Source organism: Festucalex cinctus, chromosome 1, assembly GCF_051991245.1.
Source record: "Festucalex cinctus isolate MCC-2025b chromosome 1, RoL_Fcin_1.0, whole genome shotgun sequence".
NCBI lineage: Eukaryota > Metazoa > Chordata > Actinopteri > Syngnathiformes > Syngnathidae > Festucalex > Festucalex cinctus.
In genome coordinates, this window is record NC_135411.1 from 61,720,865 (window position 1) to 61,745,380 (window position 24,516).

General features: G+C 39.3%; 2 protein-coding genes and 1 long non-coding RNA gene across 4 annotated transcripts; 2 read left to right on the forward strand and 1 right to left on the reverse strand.

Annotated features, from left to right (window-relative positions):
• Positions 1-3,384: 3,384 nt before the first annotated feature.
• LOC144003453 (palmdelphin-like) lies at positions 3,385-13,831 on the forward strand. 2 transcript variants are annotated; one of them, XM_077499721.1, is made up of 3 exons: positions 3,385-3,522; positions 8,775-8,851; positions 12,501-13,831. In XM_077499721.1, exons 2-3 carry the CDS (start codon positions 8,806-8,808, stop codon positions 13,298-13,300), a joined length of 846 nt encoding a protein of 281 aa, XP_077355847.1. In that variant the 5' UTR covers positions 3,385-3,522; positions 8,775-8,805; the 3' UTR covers positions 13,301-13,831. The 2 variants fall into 2 exon arrangements, with proteins under 2 accessions (XP_077355847.1, XP_077355857.1); XM_077499731.1 differs by lacking the exon at positions 3,385-3,522 and having other exon boundaries at positions 8,758-8,851.
• LOC144003464 (uncharacterized) lies at positions 6,995-19,199 on the reverse strand. Its single transcript, XR_013278994.1, has 2 exons — positions 19,025-19,199; positions 6,995-7,463 (listed from the first exon to the last, which is right to left on the reverse strand). It is a non-coding gene; the product is annotated as an uncharacterized LOC144003464 (long non-coding RNA).
• Positions 14,167-20,295, forward strand: LOC144003448 (uncharacterized). Its single transcript, XM_077499707.1, has 4 exons — positions 14,167-14,307; positions 15,303-17,561; positions 19,071-19,156; positions 19,589-20,295. Exons 2-4 carry the CDS (start codon positions 15,335-15,337, stop codon positions 19,685-19,687), a joined length of 2,412 nt encoding a protein of 803 aa, XP_077355833.1. The 5' UTR covers positions 14,167-14,307; positions 15,303-15,334; the 3' UTR covers positions 19,688-20,295.
• Positions 20,296-24,516: the final 4,221 nt, after the last annotated feature.

Here is a 24,516-nt window from a genome sequence, read left to right on the forward strand (position 1 = left end):
CAAGCAACTTGTGTCGTGTCCAGGTGTCTCTTGTTATCTCGTTACTTTGCGTATTTCGTTACCTGCTTTCATTCAGTCCTTGCCCAGTCTTTGGCTGTTTCTCAATTTCAAGAACACAGAGTACGCAACGAGCAGGGTCTTGGTAAGCCCGGTCTCAAGAACGTACTTCCCAAGCACGCATATCTCGCTGGCGTATTTCCGTAATTTATCGCAGTAATATCATGTGACTTGCTTTCAATGGATTTGTACTGCTATTTGAATGTCTCAAAATGTGTTTGTGCAACATACATCGGTTAAAAACTTTACTTACATCCTTGTGATTTCGCGAGACGTCCTCAATGGCGGCCCAAGTACTGTTCCAATCGAAAGTATGCATAAGCCAAGACCACACGGAATTCCCGGATGTCGTTCTTTATTGCTAGCTTAAACCAAGGATGCATCGGTTGTTGCTTGGTGAAGGCTTAGCTGTGAATATATCCCAAGATGTATTTCGTACTTCAAGAAATGAATGGGAGCTCAGGAGCATCCCATTTTTATTTATTTCTTCCCACACACCTGTTTTGTGTTGTTGTTTTGTGTTGATTTGGCAGCTGAGTACACTAGTTTGTCGGACTAATTATCTTGCTGATCCGCCGACTTTGCCCAACTAGTCTCGACCTCACATTTGATTCCCGTCTCACCTCAGTTTGGTGCTTGTTTGATTTATATATATATTTATTTTTTTTATTCTTGTTTCGGTGGTTTTGATTTTTGCCTTTTGCAAGCTCTTTCCTTTCATTTTCAAGTGTACTATTGTATTTTATGCAGCTGTGTTTTGGAATAAATGTCATCAAACTTGATTTCCTTCCCATGTTTTTGGGATCTGCACACTTGAACATAAGATGCATCATCACAATTTCAGAACAGAACCTTCCCCCCTCAATATTATCGTAAATTGGATAAATCACATGTATAATTTAATTTCAAATGATATTTTAAAATAGTACTCGTAATTATATGACATCTAGTCACGTGGTACAGTTACGGCAATGCGTCACAAGCAGGAAGCTCGCAGTAAGAACAACATCCGGGTATTCCGTCCATTCAGTGCTATTGCTTTTTGCGTACTTGCAATTGGAGCAGTACTTGAGCCGCGACTGATGACGTATCAAGACATCACGAGGACGTAAGTACGGACAAGAAGGCATATTGAGAAACGGCCTTTGTCGTCTTCACACCTTTTTTCCCTGCGCCTCTGAGTACTGCCCGTTTAGTTTGAAACTAGTAAGTTTAGTTCCCAGCCTTGGTTCGTGTTTTGTTATACTTTATTTGTTTCTGAGTTAAATTAAAGAACGCTTCCGAGCACACCAGCCACGCCTCGCCTTGCCCCCCTCCACTTTGGTCCTCAATCTCCCACAAACCCTGACATTGGCACCAGATTGATGAAGAATACTGTTTGTCACTCATCAAATCCATGCCTCAGAGATTGCAAGCTGTCATAAAAGCCAGAGGTGGTGCAACTAAATACGAGTGATGTTTTGATTTTTTTTTTTGTCTGTTTTTCATGATTCCATATTTTTTTCTCTCAGAATGGAGTGATTCCATATTTATTTCCCTGCACTTGCTCTGTAACCTCCTGACTACCAGCAATTCAAATTTGTCCTCTGTAGTGGACATTTTTAAACCTGAATATCTCCCACCCAGTGCATACGAATGAATTAGCATTCAGAGCTTTCCAATGATACCAAATGTGTAGGGGTGAGGCTTTGCTACCTTTGATTGCATCATAAAAGAAAATGGCTTCCCTCAGTGCAAGCACTTTTTAGGGAAGAGGAAAAGTAAGTGTATAACACTTTTTATTGAACAAATTTAGGCTTTAAATGTTGTTAGCATGTTTTCTATAAGACTCTTAAGAACACATTAAAATGTTGTTTGAATTATTTAAACTGTATTTGAGCCTAGCATTTAAGTTTTAAAAAATGTCCTCTGTAATGGACACGTCGTAGCTTAAAAATAAAAACTTTTTTTCAAAAATTTCTTTTGCAGTATTCTAGTTACTTCACAAAGATTGGGGAATATCAAAATAAACATGATTGGACAATATTTTTTTCCTGGTAGTCAGGAGGATAAAAGTAACATTTACTGACCAGCACTATGTTTTTTCATTTCTTTTAGTGTTTCTGAAAGCCAAGATGTTGCACTTTGGAATTACCTTATGACTGTTTCATGTTTTTTATCTGAGTTTGATCTACATAATAAAACGTCTGAGTGCTCGTCCAAGACTGGTGATTCCATACTTTTTGCTAGGGGTAGTACATCCAAAGTTCCACATGGTAGAAATCAGAAGCCAGTGCTCATTTTTCTTTGCAAAGTTAAGCTAGAGTAAATATTTCAGAGCACCAATTCCGGTTTCTTTACAAAATAAACCTCTGGTTTTCAAAATAAAAATACTTAAGACTCAAAATTAAATACACTAGGTGAAAATAATGATTGGAAATGCATAAATATGACTCATTAACCCCTTTTAGGTGGGTTACACTAAAAAAAAAAAAAAAAAAAAAAAAAAGTCTTTTCTCTAAAGGGTTTTAAGTGAATGGCATTTTGAAACTAATTAATTAACTCTTCTTTAGATACTTTGCAATTACAAAATGCAATGCAATGCAATTGGAAAATCTTGCTCAAGGACAACGCCAAGTCATATAATATACAGGTATGGTATTTGTCATTAGCATGATAAAAAGCTCCATCCTCACATAACAAGCGAAATTATTTACAAATGTAAGTTTGTGGGGGTTGAATGTATTGTCTCAAGAGCACCAATGCTCAGGAATCCATTGGTTCATTTCCAGCTCACTTTCCTTCTTTTCAGCCCTTTGACAGTCAACTTGAGTGTCTCTGAACCAATGTCAAATTTCACCTCATGTCAAAATAAGTGGAGCGCACAAACATTTTCGGATGTCACTTCAATAGACTGGACTCGTTTGATCTGTGCTGCCTCAAGTGAATATGCCAAGATGAAGTTAATATTCTGCTTAATAATCAGTGCTCTGTGAAAGGTTTTCAGGGCGTGCTTGGACCCTGCTTGACTTTTTTTTTTTTTTTTTTTTTTAATGTAAAACTAGCCATGATAAAAGTCCAAACACCAGTGACTGACTCACTTTGGGTGAAAAAGGCGAAGGCCACAGCATGTTTACAGCTCACATTATCAGTGCAGATACAGTGTCAGCATTCAGACTATGCGCTGTCTGATTGAACTATTTCCATCGGCATCTCCACGCTCTGCCAGCTATATTTACCCACTTTAATCCGTCACTTTGTGTCTTGTAAAAATATCCCCCAACCCCCTTCTGCCTCACTTGGTCCCCCAGCAAAAGAAGTTGTCGGGTGTAAAGGGGTGTTCCCGTAGTAAGACTAAACAGTGGGTGTAACCTACCATCATGACTACAACGGTCACATAGATAAAGATTCATTCAAGATGAGTGTACTTTTTTTTTAATGCAGTTTTCCTTTGCCCAGCCACTTGCAAGATTTGTATGCTGAGAGGTAAGCAATTATGGCTTTGCATGAAAGTACATACAGTAGCTTGAAATCATTTGTTCAAATGTCAAGTAGGTCTTAGTGTATATAATGTATTGAAGAAAGCTCAAAAAGTACCTGTAATTGCATGCTGATGTTTTTTTTTTCATTTGCAACTAGATAAAGTAAACAGTAAAGGATTTAATTTGATTTCTTCTTGTTTGAGATGTGCTGCTTATGTTAAAACTAACGCCAGTCAGCTGCTTCTTTAACATGCATGGAGCAGCAACGCTTACAAACAGCATAAAACATTACCCATGCACATACATATCCACGCGGCTCTGTGAGAACTACTATCACTAAAACTTAGTGAGGACCTTCTCTGCCTCTACTTCTTGCTTACATACATCAGTGCTGCATGGTATTTTGGCAGCGATTAGTCCTACACTGAAGTCATTCAAATCTAACTATGGCTGGTCTCTGAATGTGTGAAGAGTGTGGTCTCAGACCTGCTTGAACATTTACAGTGTGATGTGGTTTGGCACTACATTCTAAATAAATAAATAAATTCGGATTTGCCAATATATAACCCATACATACAACCATTACTTTAAAATCTGTGATATAGTGAGGATGTGAAAAGTGAACCATGATTTAGTGGGGGATCATGAATGAACACCAATGACAGATATTGTGTTATAATAATACTGTATATATTTCCAGTATAGTTATGATTCACATATCTGACTTCAATGCAGCTGTTGTAGGCTCATTTCCCACTTAATTATCAGCACTCCATATTTTCTCTTGGATTGAGTGGTCTGCGAGGTAGCCTGTTTTGAAGTCAGCACGGATGCCTCCACCTTCTACAACACCCTGAACAGGATTAGAAGTATAGAAAATTCATTTGGCACTGGCTTTCTAGTTTGTTATTCCTCCTCTTCACATGGTTCCAGAGTTAAACTTTACCACTGGTGCATCCCACCCACCACATGCCATGTCCTATCTGAAGACTGTTAGTCAACGCCTTACTCAAGTGTCTTGGGTGGAGCTTTTGAAAGTCCATGAAGTCCCATTGGCAAGTTATATTTAGCTCATGGCAGGTTGCACTAATGCACTGCATGTGCATGTTGCAGATATTGTGCATTCGATGTTGATTTTGAAACTTGGTTTTCATGAGTGACCAATGTTGCCAGCACTTTTACATTGCTGGCAAAAGGCTGTTAGTTTTAATATCACATTGCACAAGCACGTTTAATGACTACAAGTGGCAGTCAAGTTATTGGCGTTTAAGATATTCCTTAGCACTCCTTTTGGCACTGTGTGCTCAGCTCTAAATCTAAACTGACTTTATGGCCATTGTCCCAAAAAGCCATAAGGAAAGATTTGTTGCACCTGCAGGCGTGTGACCCGACCAATAATCCCTTTTTTACAATGTGCTCTGTGGCTCGTATGCTTGTGGTTTATTGTTGGAATATTGAGGCTGAGTGAATGAGCAACATTCATTTATTTTTAGTTGTAAGGTATACTGGGTTGCAACAAGCAAAACCGTAACTCAGAATTCACGATTCCATGAGACCTCTCTGGGCACTTTATCGATTTTACTAGCGGTATTGGTCGTACTCATGTTTTTTGCAAAACTTTGCTCCACATTAAAATGAACATCCATCCATCTTCTACCGCTTATCCGAGGTCGGGTCGCGGGGGCAGCAGCTTTAGGAAGGAAACCCAGACCTCCCTCTCCCGAGCCACTTCAACCAGCTCCTCCAGTGGGATCCCAAGGCGTTCCCAGGCCAGCCGAGAGACATAGTGTCAGGGTTCGTGGGGGATTGAGGACTCAAGTGGAGGGAGGCAAGGTGAGGCGTACTCTTAAGTAGTGATGTGCTTCTCGGGTCGAATTCCTGAAGCGTGTGCCGAGTAATGCAGATGAGTGGTTCATGAACGGCGTGTCAATGCGTGTGTTGATGACGTACGTGGTGACGTTTGAAGCCCCACGAAGCAGGTGTACCACGTGACTGATTCAGGAAATGATTCGCTAGGTTTGAGTGTAGTTCGGAATAAAAGCGGCAAAGAAACGCTATGGATTCCCCTTCACTTTTTGTGTCGGGTCCCTTCTTGCGCTACTTTTTTTGCTTTTGGCATTCGATTTGATGAGCTTCTTTTTGCGATGGAACCAGCAAGAAAGAGATTTTCCCTTGTTTAGGAGCACTTTGAGCAGATCTCACCTCAGAAGGTAATGCACTGCAATTACGGTACTATTTTAACAGATTCCAATAATAAAATAAAATAAAATGTGACAACACATAAAATTCACATTTTTCTGTTCACAGTTGAAAGTCCCCTTCAGTACTGGGAATCACAGAAATATACGCGTCCAATTCTATACAAACTTGCTATCTCATATCGATGCACCCCTGCTTCATCAGTACCATGTGAAAGAGTTTTTTTCCAAAGCAGGTGAAATTCTCTGCAAAAAAAAGAAACCGCCTGAGTCCAAAAACTTCGGAAAAAAATAGTTTTTAAATAAAAATGAATAAGCACTTTATTTTACCTCCTTATTTCACATTTTCACTTGTTGCATAAGCACAAACTTAGACAAAGTAACACAGAACAATTCATGTTAAAACACTCTTCAAATATATATTCTTTTGTATTTAGAGCATGATTTACACCCCACCATTTTATTGCATGCACCAAGCATGTTATACATTTTTCTGTCCACATGATGGCGTAGTCGAGGAAATGAATCATCTTGAAGCCCCTACGTGTGTGTGAAGCATTTCACTGCAGGGCTTCACTGCTTTACGGGGCTTCATTTTGCCATCACTACTCTTAAGCATTGTTTAATTTTATACTCAAAACAAAGTGAACACAAAATACAAAACTAGGCCGGGAATAAACTTACTAGATATAAACTAAAGGGGCAGGATGCGGGCAGGCACAGGAAAACAAGGTGTGACGACGACAGACTGAATGAAAGCAGGGAACTAAATACACATAGTAACGAGACAACAAGAGACACCTGGACAGGACACAAGTGGCTTGGGGAGCTGATTGGATAACACAAGGGAACGGGAAAATGAGCACAGGAGGACATGATAAAACTTGACGAGACATTGACAGAAAAGGACACAAGGAAAACATGACTAAAAAAACCCAAACCAAAACCCAGATCCTAACACATTGTCCCTCCAGCGTGTCCTGCGTCGACCACGGGGCCTCCATGCCCGGAAAACCTCCCCAGGGAGGCGTCCAGGAGGCATCGGAACCAGATGCCCGAGCCACCTCAGCTGGCTCATCTCATAATTTTTATTTTAAAGCATAACATTATAACATAATGCATTAATAGTGTACGAATAGTCTGGGAGGCAGAAAAAAATGTCTCGTTTATGAAGTGTCTCCTGCCTGATAAATGAACTTGCACTAAAGAGTTAAACCACACTCTTGTAAAATTTCATATAGTCAATATTATTGTACAGTGGCAAACTGACCAGTCATATTTCCAGTTTCACATTTTTATTGTTTTAAGTGCTAATCTACCAAGGAAGAAGTTAACTGTATTCATTACATTGTTTAAATGTATAGACCAATTAACCGGTTATAGGAAATTCACTCTGCTTAATCAGCATTGACCTAAAAAAAAAAATCTAAAAAAAATCCACTCATTTAAAAATGTAATTGCGGCACTCTAGGTTTGTACGTGTTGTCTTGGTTATTTTTGATCACATCTTTTCCCTCATTGATATGAACCATTTGGACAGACAGTACAACTTCAGACCGAGTACTCAGATGGCCCCGCATGAATAATTTTGACCTCAGATTTTCTTGACACTCTGCCTCTTGTCTGAACCGACTGCAGTTGTATGTATCTCGAGCATCCCTTGGGGCACGGCGGGCTCAGCGGAACATATTCGTCTCTTGTTCTTCCTTTACTTGTCAGCTTCGGGCTCACCCTTCAGAGCTCGGAGCTGTGTGAATGAGATGACATTATTTTAATCTGACAATTATAAAAACAGATTCTTGGCTGGGCCAATATAACACTAAATTTGGACATGTTCACACACATGCACACTCACGCTTACACTTAGCATTCAGCATATGATTGATTTTGAATGAATATTGAAAAATAAAACAGATAAAGAATAATGTATTATTAAAGACTTAATCAAATGTTATTTGCACTTGGTCTTTAAAAGCCTCTAAAAAACAATAGTGTTATCTCTAATCCAATCTAAATCTATCTCCCCCTCGGTCTCGTCCTAAATAGTCCTGCTGCTATTATTTCTTGGCTGATAATAATTTACCATAACTAAGTCTTTCCCTGAAGAATGGAAATTTAAATCAAGGTGACAGAATGGAGTCACAGCTAAGAAGCAGTTCGCCTTCAATTGGGGTGGTATCACTTAGAAATTCTCCCTCCACATGGCAGTAGGCCTTTTAATAAGCATACCATTAATGAATTAGCTTGCGGTCCCAAAACCAAGAAAGAAATCAATTCTACTACACAAAAATTTAGTCTGAACTTTAATGCTGAATTTATGAATTATGATAATGTAACTATAAGGATTGCACGCATCCATGCTGATATTCTCCACTGTAAAATTCAAAACAAACAACATCATTCATTGCCATTTAATTAAGGATGACTCAGGATGGATACTTGTTCTTTGATTTAACCATACAGTCAACCCTCATTTATCATCGAGGATTCTTTGAACTGGTGAAAATCCTTGATACTGACTGTAAAATACTCCTAAAAAATAATGGTAAAATAATTTGGACACTCCCACATGGTTTGAACACATCTAAACTTGTTCACACTTAAAATGATTAAGACACACATTTTAATGAACTGTATTCTGTTCTTGCTCGTTCACACAGTTTTCCAAAGAAGCATGTTGGACAAAACCAGCAATCATTTTCTTCAAACTAACATTAGCTTAATGTTAACATAATACAAAAGGCGGTTGACGGTCTACCGGAAATTAGCAGAGATGTTACTTTAACACACACAGAGCAGCAACACAAAAAATTGCATACAGCAATACACACAAACCTGTATTATATCTGCTCTGTGGCAACAATGACTATTTGTGGCAATTGATAGTATACTATACTGAAGGTGTGCAACTCTTAATTCAGACTTGCCTGAAAACTGTTAAAAATAAACAATATAACAGACACGTGAATGATGAACCACAATAAAGTGAGGTAAACACTATAATGTCTATTTGTTTTTAAATCGAAGGTTTAATGAAATAATGTGTTTTGGGTTTCAGTAAACAAAGAGGCTGACAATAATACCTCCACATGGCACAAAGGACATTTCAAGAATGTGGGAAGGATGGCCGCTCAGGTAAAGCTTAAAGGCAGGCTACTCTCTATAGTTAATGTCAATTTTACTCATGTGTGCAACCTTCACTTTATTTATCTTTCCTATTGGCTAAAATCTCATGTTGACTGGAAAAAAAATATAAGGAAGAATGAGTAAATGGTTTGGATGGATGGATGGATGGATGGATGGATGGATGGATGGATGGATGGATGGATGGATGGATGGACGGACGGACGGACGGACGGATGGATGGTGGATGGATGGACGGACGGACGGACAGACGGACGGATGGATGGTGGATGGATGGATGGACGGACGGACGGACGGACGGACGGATGGACGGATGGATGGATGGACGGACGGATGGATGGGTGGGTGGATGATGGATGGATGGATGATGGATGGATGGATGGATGGATGGATGGATGGATGATGGATGGATGGATGGATGGATGGATGGATGGATGGATGGATGGATGGATAGATGGATGGATGGAGAGACGGGTGGATGGATTTAAATAAATACATTTGCAAAAGGAGATCTTCTTGACACCATATCAAATTTTGTGATCTGATACCAAACATCCAGGTGATATGGTTGGTCAATGCAGAATGAGACAGTAATGGATTAAGTTTCAACATCTGATTTTTTTTTTTTTTTTTTTTTTTTTTTAACCTGACCAATCCTAACAATATGTTAGTCCAGCCTGGCCCATGGTAAAAGGGCAAACAAACTGCTGGGGATGAAAATGACTTTCTGACGTATCCTCCATTATAACAAAAATAGAAAGAGAGACATTTATGTAGATTTCTGTTCACCTGCAAAGCATGTTCCCTATTTTTAATGTGTTTACACAGGAGCCTTCAGGGTGTTCCTTAATAAGACTGAGGTAAATGGCCGGACCAATGCCAATGATGTATTTGACCCACTTTTAGCCACCCTATTCATTGTTTTCCCCTGACGTGGGGGCTTAACAGAGTAAACAACTACTTTTTTTGTAAAGTCTTCCAGGCTGTGTTGAATATTGTGACAGCAAACTGTACACCAGTTACACTCTAAAAAAGAGAATGGTTGAACCAATTTAATATTACATTTTGAATGGTTGACCAACTTAAAAAAATAAATAAATAAATCACTTCGATTGGTAACACACAATTGAATTAAGTTAATCCAAAGTGAATATGTTAAATTTATGTAATTATGAGTTCATTAATCATAATATATTTATTTTGGATTAATTTAGGATTAACTTCATTCAAGTGAATATAATGAACTAATAATTCATTAAACATTCATTAACATATTCACTTGGGTTTAATTAATTGGGCTACGTTCACACTGCAGGTCTCAATGCTCAAGTCCGATTTTTTTGGTGATATCCGATTTTTTTGAGTAAGTGTTCAAATTACATATTAATTGCGACCACAGTCTATCTGCTGTGTGATCGTTATGTGTCCGCAAAGTGAGCCGCAGAAACATAAGAAGATACGTCACTCACAATGCTGTATTTGCGGAAGTAAATACGTATGGTCCAGCATGTCAGGGCCATAGATCAGGGGTGTCCAAACTTTTTAATTTGAGGGCGACATACAGAAAATCAGAATGATGCAAGGGCCACGTAATGTTTAGTCCTAAAAATTTTACAAATAATTTATTTGTGCTTTTGCATATTTAGAAAAATGCTACAGTATATAAACCAATTTATTTGTAATATGGCTGTAGGGTTATTATAGTTTTGGAATTTTTCATTTTAGTTAGTTTTTATCAGTTTTCAGGGTGGTTCTGTTAGGTTTTATTAGTTTAGTCCTTGAAAAAAAATGCTTGTTAGTTTCAGTATTAGCATTAGTTTTTTTTTTTTTTTTAATGTGTATTACTTGTGTGCAATATTTAAAAAAACACCATGGGAGCGACGTCATCTTTTGGTTCTTTTCTATTGGCTGTTGCTAGATGACGTCACTTCTGTGTGACATACTTTCAAACGTCATGATTCCGGTTTATATCAAAATAAATCTACTAAAAAATTCACATTTAAAATCATATCCAAAGGCTCATGCATTAAATTAATTATCAAAGACTAAAACGAAGGACAACCAGTCCAGGGTGTCCCCCGCCTACTGCCCAGAGCCAGCTGAGATAGGCGCCAGCACCCCCCGCGACCCTCGTGAGGAATAAGCGGTCTAGAAAATGGATGGATGGATGGATGGATAAAACGAAGGTCATGTTTGCTATAATTATAGTTTTGTAAACATAAAATGTAGTTTCAGTTAGTTTTCATTTTTTTAAAAAGCATTTTCGTTTTTAATTTATTTCGGTAACAATATTGTTTTTTGAATTTTAGTTTTAGTTTTTTCATTAGTTTTAGTTAACTAAAATAACCTTTAATGGCACCTGTTCTTCGATACCCTCCCTTCTTACTTTGACCATCTCCAAACATTTTTGTTTTGTTTATTTTATTTGAACTGAGTCAAATGCCATTTTTAGCATATGTCGCGGGCCTCTGAGAAATGGACGGCTGGCTGCAAATGTCCCCCGGGCCGTAGTTTGGACACCTCTGCCATAGACTAGTACAGGGGTGGCGAGATCCAGTCCTCGAGGGCCGCAGTCCTGCTGGTTTTGGATATTTCCCTTCTTCAACACAGCTGATTCATGATCAGCTCATCAGCAAGCTCTGCAGAAACCTGATAACGAGCCTGTTAATTGGAATCAGCTGCACTTCGAGTAGGGAAATCTGCAAAACCTGCAGGACACCGGCCCTCGAGGACCGCAGTTTGCCACCCCTGGACTAGTATAAGTCTTTCGTCTGAGCTCATATTTCTACCTTCTACAGAGGAGTGATGTGGGAGGAGGTAGAAATAATATTTTGTGAAAATGAGGCGAGCCTGTTCGAGCTCCTCATCTCACGGGGACCTCTCTTTTTTTTCTACCCAAACAATGACATTACGTCATTGCCATGCGTAAATGAGTCACCTGGGTGGCGAAATTACTAATATCACCACAAAACAAATGTCAACTTTATGCTTCATGTTTCAAGTGGGATTAAATTAAAGTCAAATATAAAGTCACACCTGTCACTCGAAACAACTTTGCTGATTCACATATGTCTCCCGAGTAATGCCCTCACCTGTGTAGAGCACATATTGGACTTTTGATGACGTAGAGGTCGGATATATGCGACCTGGCTGTTCGGACTGTGGTCGCATTGCAAAAATTTGGATATGTATCTAATCTAGGACCACATATGAAAGTGACCAAAGTCGGATATGAAAAAATCGGAATTGAGCCATCCAGACTATCATAAAAAAAGACAGTTACAGGTCCCATTTGGGTTAAAAAAAAAAATAAAAATTCCGATCTGGGTCACAATTGCCTGCAGTGTGAACGCAGCCTTAATTCAATCGTGTGTCACCAATTGAAGCAATTTTTTAAAGTTGGACAACAATTCCGTTGTTAAAATCTTAAATTGGTTCAGAAATTCTCTTTTTAGAGTGTGCAAAAGCTATGACTGTGAACTTGGACACCTTTATTTTTAAATTACACTGAGCCCAAAAAAGCATAAAAATTATTACTATTTTAGCCATATATCACCCCCCCGCTGCCCACACACACACTCACACACATATATTTAACCACTCTTTTAATTATACATACAATTGTCCTTATCTATTGCAGTTTTGGGAATGCTAACAGTGCAAGTGGAAAGGGACCCCAAGACAGGAGCCACAGCTGTGAAGTCTGTGGCCCCCATGCCCACACCAGTCAGTGGTCCCCCGGCCACCACTGTATTTGACGACGGCAGGAAAAGCATCCATGCAGTTGGCGGGTCCGATTGTAATCCCTCAACTGAAGAACTTGGGCAGATTTTGAGTGTTGTCGATGGTGTTGGCATGCAAGTGATGCTAGGTGAGGCCACAGTCACCTCAAATGAATCAGAGCCTAGGACGGCAGAAGCCAATGGAGTTCCAGTCAAAGGAATCCAGGTACCTGTCAATCAGCCCGTGTCTGGAGAGAACTGTGTGCAGTTAGACAGCCCTAAAAGGCTTAACTGTGAAGAAAAAATGACAACAGAGGTCAGTGGTGTGAGTACGAGATTTGAGGAAGATGCAAATGTGATGGTGGTTCGCGACACAGCAGGGAAAGAGGTGACCATGGAGGATCGCGATTTGGAGCAAAGCCCAGTCACCCTTATGTTCCTGGGCTACACTGATTCTACGACCGCTCAAGAAAAGCCAGACATGCTCGTTGCAGAGAGAGTGATTATCGCAGAGGATGGAGAAGAATGCAGTGTTGCAGATAAAGAGGCAGCAAAAGAGGGTGAAAGTGAAATGTATCCGGACATTCCCCTGAAGGAAAATGATCAAACGTCTCAAATCCAGGAAGATAATGCTAATCAGGAATCATCCTCACCCACTGTTGAAGAGCGAAAAGGCCCTTCGAAGCCCAAGACCTGTCAGTGTTGCTCTGTCATGTAAGACGTGATCTCATTTGATCATACGTGTATTTACTTAACTATGAAACCGTATTCATCATTGAGACCCTGCTAACGTAATTGACATGCGTTGAGTTTTTCTGCCCATCTGTTACCTCCATTTTCCTCTGAGTGTTATAATGTTGTAAGCCTACAGTTAATGTGTACTCACAGCTTCACTGAGCACCCTTTGAAAAAGCACTTTCTCCCCCTAGAGGACAAAAGCAAAAGTCACCAGTCAGCTTTGTAACAAAATAAATGTCTTCCATTGTGATGGAAGGGAAAAAAGGAAATAATAATCTGAAAGTAGTGTGGATGGAAAATATATTAGAAATGGTACCTGTATTTTTTTTCCGTGTTACTTGATTGTAATCACTTGTTACCTTTAACAAATATATTATATCTATGATAGATAAACACAAATGTTTTCAAAAATAAAATAATCTCAATGATTTATGCTGAGAATGTAATCTTGTATTTCAGGGTTTATTGCTTTTCAAAAGATTTCATTTTTATGTTGTGTACTATAACATTCATGATGATAATAATAATAATAATAATAATAATAATAATAATAGTAATAATAATAATAATAATAATAATAATTTACACCATTTTAAAGTTTTGGCTTTGTAAAAATCATGTTTTACCTGTTTAAAATGTTAGTATAGCCTAATACATGATGTAATCATCGCAGTCAACAGGGATCTATATTGGGGATAAGGGATCTATCAGGGATCTACAGCCATTTGCATTCTAACACCTACATATGGTAAAACAGTAAAATGAGTCCACTTAACCACTATGTCGAGTAACTTTGAATTTGGTCTACAGTGTATCTGAGTCTCCAGTTCCTGATTAAATATGTGCTGCCTCTTAGAGAGATTTTGTTTATGCCCATCTCACATGACTCACATGACGAGAACATGCTAAGAAGATCTCCTGCATTATCATCTGGATCAGTCACATTTCCCTGACGTTAGTGCAAGATGACTACAATGCTACAATTGGGTGAGTTTCCTTAAATACGCAATAGCTTTGCATAAATTTAGAATGTGAGGAACTGTACTTTTTTGTAGCATCAAATCTTGTCAGAATGTGCAGTATATTGTTTCAGAATATCTACTCAGTGGTTGTATCACAAGGGTACTGACACTGCACATTTAGTGTCATAAAAATGAAGTCTTGGGGAAGATCTACAGTTTAATAAAATAACATTCATCATACAAAATTGAATAAGCAAGTTAAGCTCATTTCATGTCCCGTTGCTGGAGTTGTTGCTGCTTGTGTTGATAATCCTCGACTACAGCGTAGACATAAAGCTCCTCGATGCAGGTGTAAATATAGACTCGTAGATAAAAAAACAAACAAAATAACCTAGCTGCGCTCAAGTAAAAGAAACTAAAGTACTTTGGAATAATATTATTCTACACATAATCATTACACATGCAGAAAGCTCAATGTAAGAAAATACTGCACAAAGGTCATTTAGAACTGGAGGATCTGGCTAATAATCTCCATTATGGTTCGTTCCATAGCTGTCTGATCGGGTGGAGGTCAGAGTTCTCAAGTCCTTCCACAACATACTCATCCAACCATGTCTAATAGACCTTCTTTGGGCACTGGCCACACAGTCATGATAGAAGAGAGGAGGGTCACGCACAAACTTTGCAAACAAGTTGAAAACAACAGACATTCCCCCATATGTGATTAAGAAATGAATTTCGTTTTATGGTTAACTATGATTGAATTCATATTTGACCAATCCAAATTAACTGCCGGACAAGAGGCATATGGTATGTCTGGTATTTATGGTCTATGTAAGAATGTTGACAAAAAAAAAAACATGAAATCACGAATGCACTCAAGTATTCAGGTGTTAAAGTGACATTCTCAAGTATGCACGTAATTATTAAAACTGTTTAAATATGTATCCAAAAGTTAAAACAGCAATACAATACAATTGTACTAATAAAAGTTTTTCACGTCTTATCTCTAAAATCAAGGTGATCCTTGATTATTTCAAGCACTTGGCACTATGGAAACAAATAAATCAATGCGAAGGTGCCCATCATTGGCCTCTCAGGATGATGATGATGACCTGTGGAAGATGGGGTCCAAGCTCATAGCAGAAAATACAGAAAGAGCAAACAGCAACTTATTGAGTGTTCCCGGTGAGGGACACAAAAGTGAACACAATGCTCATCACACTGCTGTGATTCAGAATGATGCAATGAAAAATGAAGGTGCCGATCTCAAGTTTATCCCACTCCGACCATGTCTTTCAAACGTGGATCCACTATTGCCGGGAGGGAACAACAAAGACACAGCAACATGTAATTCCAGTGTGACCCTTGTGTGTGAGTCAGGTGACGACACAGAGGCTAAAGCTAATCCCATCAGCTTAGACTGGCATCATAGTGAAAGGCAGTCAATGGAAGCACAGAGAGAGAGTGGGGACGTGTCAGCAGGTACAGCACAGATTTCTGGAGAGTTTAAAGACCTTACTCCAAATGTGGCTGATCAAATACCCAAGGATCCCTTAAGAGGAACAAAAGGAGGGTCATATGTGCAAGTGGAGACCTGGTGCGAAGCTGATGAAGGCACATTTCCAAAACAAGCCTCTTCGGAAGCTGTGGACAAGTTTGAAGATGAGGCACATTTGGGCAAGGTAGGAGACAAAATACAACGAGATTTTGTTAAGCCTTTCAAGGCCTCAAAAGAAAATGGAATGACATTCATGCAACAGTGCAACCTAAGAGAATTCTTCACAAACAAAGAAAACATGACGACTAGCGCACACAGTCATCCAAAGGCACAGAGACCAGCAGAAGCCGTTGACGCTGACTCAAAAGATTCCTTGCTCGAGAGTAACAAAGGCACTTGTGGGGAACAAATTCTCAAGAAGACCTCTGGAAAAGTGTGTTCAAATCCATCCGATGAGAGACAGTCTAAGGTGGGAAAGGGAAAGCACAGAGATGAATTTTGGAGAATAGCTTCAGATATTCTTCAAGGCGAGCGACTACTTCAGCGTCTGCAACTGGTGCAACAACGACAGGAGGCAGATATGCGCACCTGCCAAGAAGTTAGTCATGAGAGGGAACATGAGGAGGTTCTGACGGAACATTTGGCAGCAATTGAAGGAGGCCCGTTGGGTGAAAGTGAGAAAGAAGAGATCAGATTTCACACCATCAATTCTGACAAGCCAAAGACAAGCTTGTTGGAAAGAGAAAAGACTGAAGGGAATGGGAGTGGTAAAGCCCAAGAAAAGATGCCTGCACAGCCTGAGCACCGTGATATTACCACGAGAGAAACAGATTGTTCTGATGATACACAAAGTGTCAGTTACATGCGTCCAGATTGGATTCCAGTCAATTCCAATGAAACCATTTCCAGTTCAACTTCCCTCCGATCCAATTATCACCGTTTCTCAGTCACAGAGACCTCCATTGAAAAGCGAATCCATGAGGTTGCCCAAGGGAAACAGAACTTGCAGAGGACTGAGGGGATTCTAAACCTAGCAGATGATCCAGATGTACTGGAAATCCCCTTTAAAACCAACATCGCGTTTGAACTAATTCCCACAAAAACATGCCCGGCCCAGGAGAGTAAACCACAGAAGGTGCTTCAGGAAGAGGTAAGTCAGGAGAGTCAGAGAAGACTTGGAACAAATAGACAAGGGGATATCTCAAAAGAGTATGGTAGAAGGGAGGCCCATCAATTAAAGAAGACAAAACTGCCGTTTGAAGCTTTCCAACAGGATAACACACAAGGTCCAACCAGATTAAGGAAACCCCTTTCTTCATCGATGACAGATCAAGTGCATCCCACAGTGCTCGAACGTACATGTAGCCTGGTTATGTTTTCAACCTCCGAGCGGAAGAAAAGTTCCGAAAATCTGCATTCAAAGATTCCAACTGGGGGATCTCGAGATAGGACACGATTATCTCCATACCCAAAGCAGGATAAAAATGTACGTCTTTGCAGAAGTTCAGACTACATAAGCACAGACGTCTCCAAACAAGTGGTAGAAAACAGCTTGGTAAGCAAGGACAAGGTTGGGCAGGAAGCTCCCGTGCCCAAACAAAATCCTTTCTTCAAGTTGCGTCCAGCATTGGCTCTGAAGCCAGAGGTTGAGGAGGATATCCGGGAAGCTGAAGCAAGAGAAGATGAGATTCGCAATCAAAGACGCACTTTGTATGGAGAGAAGCGACTGAATACAGAGGAAGGTGACACGCCGCCATCCACATCGACTGTCACACCAGGTGAGTTTTTACAGCAGGGATGTCAAACTCATTTTCATGGCAAGCCACAGCAAGGTTCAGAAAATGGATGGATGGAAGGTTGGTTTTGACTATGACTTACGCGGATCCGTATAAGGAACGTTTTTTAGAGAGGGAAACCATTCATTCATTCATTCATTCATTCATTCATTCATTCATTCATTCATTCATTTTCTTAACTGCTTGCTCCTCACAAGGGTCACTGGGGTGCTGGAGCCTATCCCAGTTGGCTTCGGGCAGTAGGTGGGTTACACCCTGAACTGGTTGCCAGCCAATCGCAGGGCACACAGAGACGAACAACCATCCACACTCACAAGCACACTTGGGACAATTCGGAGCACCCAATTAACCTGCCATGCATGTCTTTGGAATGTGGGAGGAGACCGGAGTGCCCGGAGAAGACCCACGCAGGTATGGGGAGAACATGCAAACTCCACCCAGGAAGGCCGGAGCCTGGACTCGATCTTGCGTCAGAGGGAAACCAGATGGCTATCAAGGTTCTAACCATACAAATGACATAGAATGACATCACTGAGCGGACTGAACCCACACAGCTCAGATAGTTGCCACACATTGAAAATCACCTGAACACCTATCGAACATTAGCATTCTAGTACATCAAAACATATCTTGTAAATCCACCGGTCCTGTGAACATATTCCCAAAAACACCATCTGATATGATCTCGATCTTCAGCAAATTCTTCTATATTATTTTTCTGTCCGCAAAAGTCTGATTGCAGTGACATTGATGGATTGGTGTATGGTTTATATTGAGGCGGATTATCTGTGATTGCACAAAAATGCATCATAAGCCTTAAAGTGACACTTTGATCTTTATTTCTTAACTGATCTTGACCGTCTTACTCTGTCTGGCACTTAGATGAATGACCTTCTCTGTTACCATCCCAGTGTGTTATTCAGGGAACAGGATCAGCCACGAGAGCTGACCCTGTCACAAGCAGTTAGACAATCGAACTCTTGGGTGCTTCTGCCGCATTAACAGGAGGTCTAAAACCAAGAAGACAAGCGTGCCCAGGAGGAGAGCTCAGACACAACAGCAAGTCTGGGAGTGTGTTGTTCATATTTTTAGCTTTTGAGGCAACTAACAATATGTGGGTTGAATCAAGGTTACAATGGCCAAGTAAGTTACACGTGACAGGAATGCCATGTGTCTGGGACTGCCTGGGATCAAATTAAACCACAACTGGTAATGATTCGGTGTCATAAGCAAACACCAAATGTCATGCATGCTTTAATTCCTCATTAAAATTATATTTGTGCGTTTTGGATTTTGAAAAGTTGCAAGTTTACCAAATTTGCACTTCGTATGCTAAGGCCTCTGAAAATGTCACAGCACATCTTAGCAGTTTGCTTTCTTCCATTAATGAATGATGTTAAACATTATGTGAACTATAAAATGTCATTTAGAAGAAATATTAACACCTGAAATTCAATCTCATCATTTTCTTTCCACTCTTTCCATCTTTAGGTATAAAGCCACAGTCCAGAGGTAAACTGGAACGAGTCTGGCCACCACCCTGCAAGAAAGAACAGCTTAAATCTGAACTTACACAGGTAATAAAAATGACATTAATGTGTTCCATATTTTTTGGGGACATTTACATTGTTGTTATGTTTTTTTAAGAATGTCAATGTTTTGTTTTTATTGTACAATCATTTTTTACTTGACAAAATAGAAAGAATGAAAACCCGTTGTCAACGTATGGGCATGTATAATGAATTTGGGGGTGAGACCAAAAGTCGTCATTGTTGTTTTTGTGTTTGCACTGAGCTGATAAGAAGGACAGTAATAGTTGCAAACAGCCTGTGACTCTCTGGATTAGTTTGTTGTCCTGCAAGGTCAGCACTCACAGCAGACTTTAAAGGATTAGCTAATACTACAGTGTTTGTTTTCCCAATGCTGCCTGACATCCAAGTGATATTGTTCAAAAAACAACAACAAAAACAGGAAATTAATCCCTCCTACCTGCATCATCATCACCACAGGGACCGAGTGTGCACAGAGCAGGAAGTCAGAGGTCTCATCTGTGGCAACGCTGGGAGTTTGGTCAGATCAATGGGCAGTCGTCAGCAGAAAAGAAGTGAACTCCTACTCAACGCAACCATGCAGTCCAAAAAGATCAATTACCAACATGAGTTAAATCAGAGGAAATAATCATTGTCAGTAGTTAGTTTGTATTCGAATATTGCTGTTCAACACAATATGTTTTGCTTAATTTAACTGTAGTCCTGTCCAGTTTTCACAGACATCAGGCTGGAACTGGACTAAAGTGAAGAGGATCCAACTTTGAACAGCAAAATAGCAGCCAAATTAAGGACTGGACTCTGGTGAGAAAATCAGACTTGCTAAACAGAATTAGAAATGAAATAAGTTCCGTTTTCAATGCACCTCAGTCCATAAGGTGAAAAGTATATTAATGTTGTAGAAAAATATTTATTAATAACAATTGTTATTTGTTTTCACAATAGAGTCATGAGTTTTGATTTTGACTTGACTGCACAATTAGTTCTGCACAAGTTCTCCAGAATACATTAGTTACATTTTATATCTCTTCTTCTTTGCTTCTAGACAAAAAAAATAGTTTGCAGAAACAATGTGAATTTAAGAAATAAAAACTGTTAATTATGTCTATAAAAACAATTGTTGATTTGTTATATTGTCATTGCATGCTTAATAAAACACTTGCTTCAGGTCCCTTGGATTAACCTGCAAAACAATTACTACAGAAAATGACAAAGTTGCTCCTCAAATGAAGTCGTTGATTCTCAAAACACAAAGAAAAAATTATTAATAATTTTGAGCCTTGCAACAACTTACCAGGAGACCAGGGTAAGTTGAGCCACCCCTGGAAAAATTGAGCATGTGACTCAAAATGTTTAGGGTGAAGAATCCATTTCATGGAACCAGAAATAGAAATAGAAGAAAATTTTTCTGTATCGATACAAAGCATCATTGAATGTATCTGATTTTCTAGTGATCATTGATGTTCACAATCTCACTATTTAGCACCATATAGAGTGGATTGATTTGGATAACAGCCAGAGGAACAGTAAACTGGCCAGAAAACAAGACAGAGCTCAACGTGAATCATGACAAATTTAAATTAACCGCAAAAGTAAATCATTTGCTATTAAATGCACTCATCACACACTTAAACCTACTTAAACTTCACTCATTGACCCTTGTCTGCTTGTCCTTTTTGCACTTCATTTTCTAATCTCTGCAGACAGACGTTAGCTCAAGTGCCATCTGTTAAAACACTTTTCTCTCAGGTTTCCCAGCATGAACTGGCGGCAGTGACCGAGCAACACTAGCAGGCTGGTCGTGTGGTACAATGTTCTGAATGTTGTAGTAGTGGTTGACCATTAATCAGTCTCCAAATGACATGTTCGTTGAAGCAGTTACGTCAGAAAAATAAATAAATGAAATAGATAACGTTTGCTTGGAAATTTGACATTTAGTTTTTCATTAAGGATTGGAGAAAAGTATGGATGGGCGAGTACCGATACCAGGTATCATATGAGGTAGATTCCCGGCCTTATTTCAAGGTACTGGTACTTGTGAGGCGGCACAGTGGATGACTGATTAGCACGTCCGCCTCCCAGTTCTGAGGACTCGGGTTGGAGTCCAGGCTCTGGCCTTCCTGGGTGGAGTTTGCATGTTATCCCCGTGCCTGCGTGGGTCTTCTCCGGGTACTCCGGTCTCCTCCCACATTCCAAAGACATGCATGGCAGGTTAATTGGGCGCTCCGAATTGTCCCCAGGTGTGCTTGTGAGTGTGGATGGTTGCTTGTCTCTGTGTGCCCTGTGATTGGCTGACAACCAGTGTACCCTGCCCATAGACAGCTGAGATAGGCTCCAGCGACCCTCGTGAGGAATAAGTGGTCAAGAAAATGGATGGATGGATGATAAAACTGCTCCAAGGTAAACCCATCTGCTTGCTATTGACTTTATTTGCCAGCATTCTACTGTTATTTAAGTTATTTGATAAGGGTTATGCTTTGATATTACAACAATAAGAAATACTGTATGGTGCAAGCGACCTTGGACCAAAAACAAAAGCTGACTACTGGACACATTTTTAGTGGATAGTCTTGTACACACTATATATATATATGTAGTCATAAAACACATGAAGAATATATACTGTATAAAAGCTGATTTGTATCAGAATGTGTATTATTCTAAATATTTGCTTGTGTTTTTCAAATTTAGTATTAGATTTTTTTATTTGATTTGTTTATTGAACATATAAACAAGTAGCAGAAAAAAAATAAAAATTTAAAAGAAAAAAAATGAGAACCTTATACAATCATCATTAGTCACAGTTTACATGTTCAAAAGGGAGTAGGAAGAAGTTGAAACTTATCTAGTCCCCCTTATTCGTTGTATGTTTAGACTTATTTCATTATTGATACAATAATAGGTTAATATTTTTCCAAAAGAAAATATATAAACCTGGTCATGTATACAAGTGTCCTTGGACATGTGTACATTTGCCTGCAACATATGTACATGAAATTCATAGACATATACCATAATACATTTGTACATCATATCCTCATACTTTAGATTAAATCAGTGCATATCAGTAAGATGGTTGTGGGGATTAGGCCTAAATGTTGGTATTGTTATTTTTTTTACGTTGTTAAATTAACAGTAGTGTTTACTGTACTGTAAACTGTACGTTCAACAAGCTATATGGATGTGAGACATTACAATTAGTCACCAAAAGGGGGCAGCATGCCCTTGATTGCAAGCAGAAAGGTATTGGACATGATGACGAAGACTGCGGTACAGTACTGAACTATATTAGTAAACCCAACACACAACTGCAATTTGAAAAACATCTGTCGGCTATTTGTTAGTCACTGTTCATTAAAATAGTAAAGGTGGGGTGTAGGTGCGGGTCTCAAGGGACGCACTGATTGCCACTGGCAAATCCAAACATCCAGATATTTTAATATTAGCGCAGACTGATAATGACTTATGCAATATGCAGTTACAAACCGGAAGCAGCGCTGGGAACGTACAGTACAGTTATGTAACCTTTGTAAATTATCTAATGATGAGTCACTTCATGAAATAAGAACAGGTCATCATGTTCGCAGCTTGAAAGAACATCTGTAACATTTTGCGCAAGAGTGTGGGCGGTACCTTCCTCAAAAGTTTGCCACACTGAGTCAACAGGATGACAAATCAAGTGTGCCTTAAGAAAATGAGAACAAACAAGAACATGACAAAATCAACATGAATATTTTTGTTCGGATTCAAGTTTTTGTTTGTGGACTGTGATGTTGGACTTCGGTATCAATGTGGTTTGACTCATTATTTTGTATTTAGTTGTTATTTGTTTATTTATTTATTTATTTATTTTAAATCACCTTTTTGAGCACACCTGTGTACCACTGTTTGGTAGATTTCAGCTTGAACTGTGTCGTCCATCTCATGCAGAAATTGGAAAACATGCTTGATGGGGAAAAAAAAAGAAAGAAAAAATACTTAAATATACTTCTAATAAATAAGGAAATAATTTTGGAAAAAAACTGCACCAGCTCGAATGAAGTAGGGACATTATCCATCCATCCATCTTCTTGACCGCTTATTCCTAACAAGGGTCGCGGGGGGTGCTGGAGCCTATCTCAGCTGGCTCTGGGCAGTAGGCGGGGGACACCCTGGACTGGTTGCCAGCCAAAGTAGGGACATTATGTTAAAACATAAATAAAAAGTGAATAACGTGATTTGCATCCGTTTCAATCTATAATCAACCAAATATAATACAAAGACAAGATGTTTAATCTTCAAACTCATAAACAGTTTGCAAATATTCACTCTGTTTGAATTTGATGCTTCCAACACGTTTAAAAAAAAAAAAAGCTGGGATAGCGGCCTATGTGTCACTGTGTCACATCGTCTTTCTTTTTAACAACACTCAATGCGCATTTAGGAACTGAGGACCCGAACTGCTTAAGCTTTAACAGTCCTGGCGTCTCTGTTGTCGTATTTTGTGTTTCATAATACGGCACACTTTTCCAATGGGAGACAGGTCTGGACTGCTGGCAGAAGGCCTTATAGTACTCACACAAAGAGCGTATGTCAGTATTCTCAACTCAACTCAACTCAACTTTATATAAAGAAAAATTAATCCCATTTGATAACCGCATTGTGTGTTTGTCCCTCGAGGTATAGCCTAATGTAGGGGAGACCAGGGCTAGTTGTATCACGGGTAAATTGTCACATTGCAATTTTCTTCTCCACCAGAAGGCGCAGCAAAAAAAAATGGAATACTAGTTTTCTTCGTATAGATGCTCAGGGGTTGTACTGTCTGAGAAGAGAATAGCACATTGTGGGCTGAGATGAGTGACAGTTATGTTTTGCACAACCCAAAGTAAAATTATTCAACTTCATATATTTTGATACAGGCATCGTACATAGACAAATTCTAGCAGCAAATTATGTGGGCTCGTTAGAAGAAAGATTCAGACATCTTGTCATTCTTCAGTCACGGCTCTGTTTTAAGCGAACTTGAAACGAGAGGAAGTTTTAACCAACATGGTAATTTGCCTCAGTCATTTTGGGGTTTGTTGTCACATATGCAAAGAATGGGCCAATGAAAATGCACCTCTGGCAACTCTGTTTTCGTATGCCAGAATTGTTCTTCCGATGATGAGTCTGAAGAGTGAGGAAATTAGTTTGCCAGGTTTTGTTTCATTATTTAAAAATTGATTTTTTTCAGTTGTTGGAACTACAATATGCTCACTTATTAGGACTGGTTTAAGTTTCATGACGAACCAATTTTTTATTTTTATTTTTAAATTCAATTTCATCTCAAATGTCCAGTTAAAGGGAAGCAAAACAGGCATGTGAGACTGAGAGCTATGACCTATATGCCAGCAGTAGTTCCTAAGAACTTT

Bases quoted from the DNA above. Each gene is read 5' to 3' on its own strand.
- LOC144003453 (XM_077499721.1), top strand. From the start codon at position 8,806: ATGGCACAAAGGACATTTCAAGAATGTGGGAAGGATGGCCGCTCAG. The intron at 8,852-12,500 runs GTAAAGCTTAAA...TATCTATTGCAG, and splicing joins TGGGAAGGATGGCCGCTCAG to TTTTGGGAATGCTAACAGTG.
- LOC144003448 (XM_077499707.1), top strand. From the start codon at position 15,335: ATGGAAACAAATAAATCAATGCGAAGGTGCCCATCATTGGCCTCTCAG. The intron at 17,562-19,070 runs GTGAGTTTTTAC...TTCCATCTTTAG, and splicing joins CACATCGACTGTCACACCAG to GTATAAAGCCACAGTCCAGA. The intron at 19,157-19,588 runs GTAATAAAAATG...TCATCACCACAG, and splicing joins TTAAATCTGAACTTACACAG to GGACCGAGTGTGCACAGAGC.